Below are 10,244 nucleotides of genomic sequence, written 5' to 3'. Positions count from 1 at the left end.
GCAGCGGTTTCATCCGCTACTAAATCGACTAAATATGATTTAAGGGAGATTGCAGCGGTTGTCAACCGCTGCAAAATGCCATACGTTTACTAACCCTGTTATCAATATAGCAGCGGATTTAAAACCGCTGCCAAATGTCGAATAACACTTTTTAAAAAAAAAAACCAGAATTTATAATAGAATATGACAACTCTTTTATTTTTTATATGTTCATCCACCCAACTGCGTTAATTTATTAAAATAACCAACAGCCAATCAAAAACAACACACAAAGCAAAACATAACTAAATAAATGCAAAGGTGAATCATTATAACGATAATTTGCATCCAGTGCATCCATTACTGTAAACTACAAATAAAGTCAACAAAATAAAAAACTACAAATAAATATCTCAAAAGTCGTTACGAAAGACCAATAATAAAAGAGTATTCTGATTCCAACACTGATAAGTCAAATCAAGAGTGTCCACACATCATCTTGCATGGGATGAGGTTGGTGCACTTCTCAAAGAATCCAAACCCGCAGCTATTTCAGGTGGCAAATTACCTCCTTGTTGCTGGATTACGTATGTCAACAAATCTCCCATTGTCTGTATTTTTGCCTTCCCTTCAGCTGCCTCTGTCTCCATTCTCTGTCTCTTTGCCTCTGCTGCTGCTGCTGCTGCCTTGAGTTCTGCTGCCTCCGCCTTGAGTTCTGCTGCCTCCGCCTTGAGTTTCACAATCTCCATCTGATACTCCTCAATCTGTACACCGTAGTCTGACTGCTCTGGAATGTTACGAAAACACCGACTCGGACATGTACCAATATTGAGTCCACAAACTCTTCCTGGGTGCTCCTTTCCAAGCACTTGTGCAAGAGAATCATTATGTGAAAATTCCTTGCTAGAGGGGTCTTGGCTCTCAACAAGTTCAATTGCTTCCTGCAAACATGTGAGGTCTGGATTTACACTAATCTAAATTCAATGATAGTAATTACAAAGAAAAATTTGAAAAAGTAATGAACATGATTTACCCCAACCAAACGCGCTTGTTCATTCATATACTTTCCATTCCTTTTTTTATGACTCATGGTCCATCCCTCTCCTCTCCCAATAGGCCTTCCCAGTCGTTGCTCCTATAACAATCATCAACACACATTTGTATTAAACACAACACTGTATTACCAGAAACATGTCAATATTGTTGAACTGAAGTTAATTTAATTACTTCTTCGTGTCTCTTTCTTGCCATCATTTTAGAACCTCCGGTATGTGTGTATTGTTGCTTTGAACGATTAACAGCATTTTTTCTACACTTATCCTGCACACAAAACAAAAAACAATAAATTACTACACTATTAATGATTTTATAAATCAACCTTGAGCGTACAACTTAAGAAAGAAAATTAATGATTAGGTAATGAACTTTTGGGTAGTAGTTTTTCCACTATCACAATAAATTCAGCATATTTAGTAGTAGTTCATTAAAATTTAAAATCGCATACATTGAAATTTCAACTACATATTTGTTACCTTCGTGTCATCGTCCAATCGATATTGAAGAAACTTTTTCCAGTGATTTGCCTCTATTCCTGGTGGCTTACGCTTGATATTTTCCTCAAAAGTTAGTTCTTCGTCATAAACCTTATGGAACAAATGATTTCTTGAATTCCTCCAGCAGTTTCCTATTCTTTGTAAAATTTCCCGCTTTATCCACCCTCTTTTATCGTCCTCATAGTGGAAGACTCGCTACAAGTAGTTCAAATCAAAAGACAACATATAATAATTAACCACCTCAAAAAGACTTATGTATTATCAAAAGACATACTTTATGACATCAACAATTCTCGACAACAAAATTCACAGAATTCAACTACAAGAAACCCAACATGCACTATCCTTCTCTAATTTACCAGACTAAAACAAATAAAATAGAAAATCAATTGTGTATCCACCTACTAACGGAGAGTTGCTGCACAAAAAATAAACAGTATCCCCATTGAAAGGAAACCATGAAATAATCTCTCAAGAAAAATTTAAAACCACATAAACATTCAAAATTTCAAAGTTAGGAGGGTAACATAATCAACTTGTGCAGATGTGTTCCAATTTTATTTTCCTCAGGCATTTTCATCTAACCGAAAATCATAAATAACAGCTACTCACTCTCTAATTAATAGCAACAGGAGCAGATTTAACAATATCATGAGGTTTATAAGTTTCTTCATTATTGTTGTTATTATTATTACTACAATTATTAGTTACATTGCTATACACGAAGGATCAGATTAATTGGGGATTAAGCTGTATAACTATATAGTGCAATTTAAACTATACAAAAAATTCCTTAGAAATACTTCGAATATTCTATAAAAATCCGAATGGTCGCTATCATGTGTGTAGGTCTTAACCTTTCCTTCTATTGTTCATTTAATATGTAAAAAAACAGCAATTTACACCGAGCATTTGGTCGCGCCTTACTTTATCAAACAAAAGAGTAAACATTACCTTAACCTGGTCATACGCATGCTCCTTGGAAGCCTTGCTCATTGTCTTCCAACTCTTTGCACAAATTGGTAATTGTTGAAAATCAGACCCCAATGTCCCCAAGAAACCGCTCAACAAGCCCGCCGCCTGACCAACTTGTTGCAACTCTCTGTTATGGTGTAGAACGATCTTCTTTCCAGGATGAAGAACAGTTACAAAAAGGATCAATACAAGAACAGTTACAGGGTGGCGTATGTGTATTGATTACAGAAGGCTCAATACAGCCACCAGAAAGGATCATTTTCCTTTACCATTCATAGACCAGATGCTAGAAAGACAAGCAGGTCATGAATACTACTACTTCTTAGATGGATATTCAGGTTATAATCAAATTGCAATAGATCCCCAGGATCAAGAGAAAACAACATTCACATGTCCATCCAGAGTATTTGCATACAAAAGGATGCCATTTGGTCTGTGCAATGCACCTGCAACCTTTCAAAGGTGCATGCTCCCTATTTTCTCTGATACGTTGGAGAAATTTCTGGAAGTCTTCATGGATGACTTTTCAGTATTTGGAGACTCATTCAGCTCCTGTCTTGACCATCTAGCACTTGTTCTAAAGAGGTGCCAAGAGACTAACCTGGTTTTAAACTGGGAAAAATGTCACTTTATGGTGACTGAAGGAATTATCCTTGGGCACAAAACTTCGAACAAGGGAATAGAGGTGGATCAAGCTAAGGTAGAGGTAATTGAAAAATTACCACCACCTGCCAATGTTAAGGCAATTAGAAGCTTTCTGGGGCATGCAGGATTTTATAGGAGGTTTATAAAGGATTTTTCAAAAATCGCCAAACCTCTAAGTAATCTGCTAGCTGCTGACACGCCATTTATCTTTGATAAGGAGTGTCTGCAGGCGTTTGAGACTGTGAAAGCTAAATTGGTCACAGCACCAATCATCTCTGCACCAAACTGGACATTACCATTTGAACTGATGTGTGATGCCAATGACAATGCCATTGGTGCAGTTTTGGGACAAAGGCATGACAAGCTTCTGCACGTCATTTACTATGCCAGTCGTGTTTTAAATGACACACAGAAGAACTACACAACCACAGAAAAAGAGCTACTTGCAGTGGTTTACGCCATTGACAAGTTCAGATCCTATTTACTGGGATCAAAAGTGATTGTGTACACTGATCATGCTACTCTTAAATATCTACTCACAAAGCAGGATTCAAAACCCAGACTCATAAGATGGGTGTTGCTTCTGCAAGAGTTTGATATAGAAATAAGAGACAGAAAAGGGACAGAGAACCAAGTAGCAGATCACTTGTCCCGAATAGAACCAGTAGAAGGGGCATCCCTCCCTCTTACTGAGATCTCTGAAACCTTTCCGAATGAGCAACTCTTTGCCATCCAGGAAGTGCCATGGTTTGCAGACATTGCAAACTACAAGGCGGTAAGATTCATACCCAAAGAGTACAGTAGGCAGCAATCAAAGAAATTGATCACAGATGCAAAGTACTATCTTTGGGATGAACCATATCTCTTCAAGAGATGTGCAGACGGAGTAATCCGTAGATGTGTGCCTAAAGAAGAAGCACAGAAGATCCTCTGGAACTACCATGGATCACAGTATGGAGGACATTTTGGAAGTGAGCGAACAGCCACAAGAGTCTTCCAATGTGGCTTCTACTGGCCTACTTTCTATAAAGACTCCCGAGTATTTGTACTTAACTGTGACAGTTGCCAAAGATCTGGCAATCTACCTCACAGTAATGCCATGCCTCAACAAAGGATCTTGAAAATTGAGTTATTTGATGTATGGGGTATTGACTTCATAGGGCCTTTCCCACCATCATACTAAAAAACTTACATTCTGGTGGCAGTGGATTATGTATCCAAATGGGTGGAAGCTATTGCAACACCCACTAATGACACTAAGACAGTGCTAAAATTCCTCCAGAAATACATCTTCAGCAGATTTGGTACCCCTAGAGTATTAATCAGTGATGGGGGCACTCATTTCTGCAATAAACAACTTTACTCTGCTTTGGTTCGATATGGAGTTAGCCACAGGGTGGCCACTCCATATCATCCACAAACAAATGGGCAAGCTGAAGTCTCTAATAGAGAACTTAAAAGAATCCTGGAATGGACTATCATTAACCGTAGAAGGGATTGGGCAAGAAGCTTGGATGATGCTCTATGGGCATACAGAACAGCATTCAAGACTCCTATAGGAACTTCTCCATACCAGCTTGTTATGGAAAAGCCTGTCACTTGCCAGTGAAACTGGAACATAAAGCCTACTGGGCAACCAGGTTCCTAAACGTTGATGCCAAGTTAGCTGGAGAAAAACGCTTGAGCTAGAGGAATTCAGACTCAATGCTTTCGAAAATGCAAAAACTTACAAGGAGAAAGCAAAAAGATGGCATGATAAGAAACTGTCATCCAGAGTCTTTGAGCCAGGGTAGAAAGTTCTGCTATTTAATTCTAGGCTCAGATTATTCCCCGGGAAATTGAAATCCCGGTGGAGAGGACCATATGTGATTACAAGTGTGTCACCATATGGATATGTAGAGCTTCAGGATAATGATTCCAACAAAAAGTTCATTGTTAATGGACAGAGAGTCAAACACTATCTTGAAAGCAATTTTGAGCAAGAATGCTCAAAACTGAGACTTGATTAAAGCTCAGTAATAATCCAGCTAAAGACAATAAAGAAGCGCTTGCTGGGAGGCAACCCAGACATTTACAAAGTTTATTTGTTAATTAATTGATTTTTACATGTATATGTCAAGTATCTTCAAGGTAAAATAGCAATTGCTTGAGTTCACAGAGTTATAGAAGGATTCAAAGGATAAAAACAGCAAATGGAAGCTCACTGGTACGAAAACGCCAGTAAAACCTGTTTTGGGCGTTAAACGCCCAAAAGAAGCACCTTCTGGGCGTTGAACGCCAAAAAGAAGCACCTTCTGGGCGTTCAACGCCAAATTTACAACGTCCTGGGCGTTCAGAAAAATGTCCAGTGACAAAGGAGTTCCTGGCGTTTAACGCCAGAAAGAAGCAACAGCTGGGCGTTGAACGCCCAGGAGAAGCTGCACATGGGCGTTAAACGCCCAAAACATGCAGTGTTTGGGCGTTTAACGCCAGGATGTTGGGGAGGAGGTAAATTCGTTTCTACTTCACAATTTTTTAATTTTTTACGTATCAATTCATGATTTCTTGCATAAACATGTTACAAACTCTCATCCTTCAATTCCAAAAATTTTAATCCTAATTTCTAAAATCCCTTTTTCAAAAATATCAAATGTATCTTAATCCATAAACATAAATCATTTTCCAATCCAATCCAACTCTTTTTCAAATCTTTTTCAAAACTCATCTATCTTTTTGAATTATTTTCAAATCCTTTTTAATTTCTTCTCATATCTTTTTCAACTCATCATATCTTTTGAATTTCGAAATTACCTCTCCCTCTATTCCTCTCCTTTCCTTTCTTTTGCTTGAGGACAAGCAAATCTCTAAGTTTTGTGTGATTTTCCATGATCACTGAGCTAAAACTCATCAAGATCATGGCACCTAAGGGAACAGGAAGAGCAAGGATGTGACTTGAAGGAACTGAAGCGTCAGAAATTATCTCTTGAAGGATCAAGCACCCCACAGACTAGAGGAACACCCACTTCCCAAAATAAAGGTTGTTGAGTCCTAATTTTTGCCTTAACTCTGTGATAACTGTTCTTATTATGAATTTACCTTAGAAGTTATATATTAGTAGTAGTAATTAGTATCTCTATTTTGATTTTATCTCCAATTAAGCTATAATTTATTTTTCTCATCATCATCAAACATGAATAAAATAGTAGATTTTTAGAATAAAGAGGAAATATTTTTTTGAGTTCTTAATAAGGAAAATTCTAATTATTTATATGTGGTGGCAATACTTTTTGTCTTCTGAATGAATGCCTGAACAGTGCATATTTTTTATATTGAATTTTATGAATGTTAAAATTGTTGGCTCCTGAAAGAATGATGAATAAGAGAAATGTTATTGATGATCTGAAAAATCATGAAATTGATTCTTGAAGCAAGAAAAAGCAGTGAAAAACAAGCTTGCGAAAAAAAATGAAAAGTCAGTAATTTGCAGAAAAAAAAAAGCAAAAGAGGTAGAAAAAGCCAATAGCACTTTAAACCAAAAGGCAAGGGTGAAAAGGATCCAAGGCTTTGAGCATCAATGGATAGGAGGGCCCGAGAAAATAAATCCAGGCCTAAGCGGCTAAATCAAGCTGTCCCTAACCATGTGCTTGTAGCATGCAGGTCCAAGTGAAAAGCTTGAGACTGAGTGGTTAAAGTCGTGATCCAAAGCAAAAGAGTGTGCTTAAGAACTCTGGACACCTCTAATTGGGGACTCTAGTAAAGCTAAGTCACAATCTAAGAAGGTTCACCCAGTTATGTGTCTGTGGTATTTATGTATCTGGTGGTAATACTGGAAAATAAAGTGCTTAGGGCCACGGCCAAGACTCATAAAGTAGCTGTGTTCAAGAGTCAACATACTAAATTAGGAGAATCAATAATACTATCTGAATTCTGAGTTCCTATGGATGCCAATCATTCTGAATTTCAAAGGATAAAGTGAGATGCCAAAACTGTTTGGAAGCAAAAAGCTACTAGCCCCGCTCATCTAATTAGAATCTGAGTTTCACTTAAAACTCTGAGATATTATTGTTTCTTGATTTCTTTTTATCCTCTTTTATTTATCTAGTTGCTTGGGGACAAGCAACAGTTTAAGTTTGGTGTTGTGATGAGTGGATATTTTATACGCTTTTCGGGGGTAATTTCATGTAGATTTTAGTATGTTTTAGTTAGTTTTTAGTATAATTTTATTAGTTTTTAGGAAAAATTCATATTTCTGGAGTTTACTATGAGTTTGTATATTTTTCTGTAATTTCAGGTATTTTCTGGCTGAAATTGAGGGAGCTGAGCAAAAATCTGATTTAGGCTGAAAAATGACTGCTGATGTTGTTGGATTCTGACCTCCCTGCACTCGAAATGGAGTTTTTGGAGCTACAAGAGTCCAATTGGCGCGCTCTTAATTGATTTGGAAAGTAGACATCCCGGGCTTTCCAGCAATATATAATAGTTCATACTTTGTGCGAAGATAGACGACATAAACTGGCGTTCAACACCAGTTCCATGTTGCAGTCTGGCGTTCAGCGCCAGAAACAGGTTGCAAGTTGGAGTTCAACGCCAGAAACAGGTTACAACCTGGCGTTCAACTCCAGAAACAGCCCAGGCACGTGAGAAGCTTAAGTCTCAGCCCCAGCACACACCAAGTGGGCTCTAGAAGTGGATTTCTGCACCAATTATCTTAGTTTACTCATTTTCTGTAAACCTAGGTTACTAGTTTAGTATTTAAACAACTTTTAGAGACTTATTTTGTATCTCATGAAATTTTTAGATCTGAATTTTATACTCTTTGACGGCATGAGTCTCTAAACTCCATTGTTGGGGGTGAGGAACTCTGCAGCGTCTCGATGAATTAATGCAATTATTTCTGTTTTTCCATTCAAATATGCGTCTTCCTATCTAAGATGTTCATTTGCGCTTAACTATGGAGAAGGTGGTGATCCGTGACACTCATCACCTTCCTCAATCCATGAACGTGTGCCTGACAACCACCTCCGTTCTACATTAGATTGAATGAGTATCTCTTAGATTCCTTAATCAGAATCTTCGTGGTATAAGCTAGAATTGATGGCGGCATTCATGAGAATTCGGAAAGTCTAAACATTAGCCGTGCTGTGACAAAGCATTTGGACCATTTTCACTGAGAGGATGGAAAGTAGCCATTGACAACAGTGACACCCTACATAGAGCTTGCCATGGAAAGAACTTTGCACTTTTGCATGAGAAGAATATTACATTACATGAATTCAGAAGACAAAGCATCTCCAAAACTCCAACATATTCTCCATTATTGCACAACAAGTAATAATTTTATGCTCTTCTATTTTTTTAGTAATTCAAACTGATAATCATAATTGATCTCCTGACTAAGAATAATAAAATAATCATAACTTGCTTCAAGCCAACAATCTCCGTGGGATCGACCCTTACTCACGTAAGGTATTACTTGGACGACCCAGTGCACTTGCTGGTTAGTTGTGCGGATTGCAAAAGTGTGATTGCAATTTCGTGCACCAAAGACACAGATGGACACGGAGACACTAAATTAGTGTACCTCCAATTTAATGAGACACTGAGACACAACTTGTGAGACACTACTTTTTTACTCTTTTATCCTTATTCAATTTTTAAAATTTCAAAATTTATCCTCTTATCTCCTCAAATATTTCTTTTTTTTACTTCCTCTTTTAAATTCTACAACCAAATTTATTTTTCTATTTTCTTAAAAAAATTATACATTTAATTTTTTATTTATTTGAATTTTAATTAATCTTTGATAAATTTCGGACTTTAATTTTCTATTTTTTTCCAAAAAAATTATATATTTAATATTTAAATGATAATTTGAGATGATATTAGAAGAAAAAAATACGGGAAGAAATAAAAATTTAATGGTTATGACATGTAGCCTTTGAGGTGATGGGTGTGTAGCGGTGTTGGTAAAATTTGTGGTTGAATGAAGGGCAATTCAGACTTTTTCAAATATTTGTGTCTTATTCATTATTTTTACCAAACATAATACATAGACACAAATATTTTATGTCTATGTCTTTAGTGTCTGTGTCTTTGTGTCTATGTCTCATCCTATACATCAACCAAATTGAGCCTTAAAGATGACTGATGTACGATGAAACAAACAAAATCTCGACCTTTTCGAAGTCTCATATAAACTAAGAGAAAGGAGAATCAAAAGCGTAATTAGCACATCACAAATGACAAATTTGATTATGTTGCCAATGTAAATCTGATTATGTTGCCAATATTCTCTGAAACCTAACGATAAAATGAATAACAGGAACATCACTTTGTTTACTCTACTATAATCTTTATTCTTATAATTGAATCTTATATATAAAAATAAATAAATAAATAATATTCAAGAGAAAAATACAGTGACAAAATAAGCATGATTCAACCATCTTTGTCATATTAATCTGAACAAGTTTTCATACAAATAGAATTGCATGCAGCAAAATATCTATGCTCAAATAAAAATTAGAACAAAACTATAACTCGAATTAAAATTAGAGAACATTACAAACCCTAAATAAAAATTACCCAAAAAAGAAGTGATTCGCAGCGGACTCACAACGACGGATTCATAGGGTACGGCGACGGACTCACAGCAACGGCAACAGACTCACAGCGACGAAGGATGGAGGATGTCGGGTAAGTTCTGCACTTGGATGGAGGATGACGGTGGCGAAACTCTACTTAGCTGCTCTCAGACGGAGGACAGGGGCTTGGTTCTGCGCTCGGACAAAGGATGTTGGCGGCGAAGCGCTGCTCAGTTGCTCTCGGATGGAGGACAAAGGCAAGAACGACAACAGCCGGCAAGACTTGGAGAAGAGGAAGGCAAGAAGCTTGTTCTCTATTAGCTATTGCTCTCAGCCTCAGCCTCTCAATAGTTTCTGGAATATGGAGTCATGGAGAAGAGAAGAATAGTGTTCGGGTTACAGTGGTGCATCTGAGAGTGAGGCGTACACCCACACTCCATTGTCTCCACACAATTTGTTTATATAGTTTCACCCTAACCTCGACCTCACCCCGCCCCGCTAGTGAACCCGCCATGACAAAAACCCGCCC

General features: G+C 37.3%; 1 protein-coding gene across 1 annotated transcript; it reads right to left on the bottom strand.

The window, feature by feature from the left end:
* Nucleotides 1-473: 473 nt before the first annotated feature.
* Nucleotides 474-2,528, bottom strand: LOC107489883 (uncharacterized). The gene is made up of 5 exons (XM_016110652.1): nt 2,487-2,528; nt 1,512-1,727; nt 1,207-1,299; nt 1,013-1,114; nt 474-920 (listed from the first exon to the last, which is right to left on the bottom strand). Exons 1-5 carry the CDS (start codon nt 2,526-2,528, stop codon nt 474-476), a joined length of 900 nt encoding a protein of 299 aa, XP_015966138.1.
* Between the last annotated feature and the right edge of the window lie 7,716 nt (nt 2,529-10,244).

This window comes from Arachis duranensis, chromosome 5 (genome assembly GCF_000817695.3).
Source record: "Arachis duranensis cultivar V14167 chromosome 5, aradu.V14167.gnm2.J7QH, whole genome shotgun sequence".
NCBI lineage: Eukaryota > Viridiplantae > Streptophyta > Magnoliopsida > Fabales > Fabaceae > Arachis > Arachis duranensis.
The sequence above is the reverse complement of the archived record's forward strand: the minus strand, read 5'-3'. Positions and strand labels throughout refer to the sequence as shown.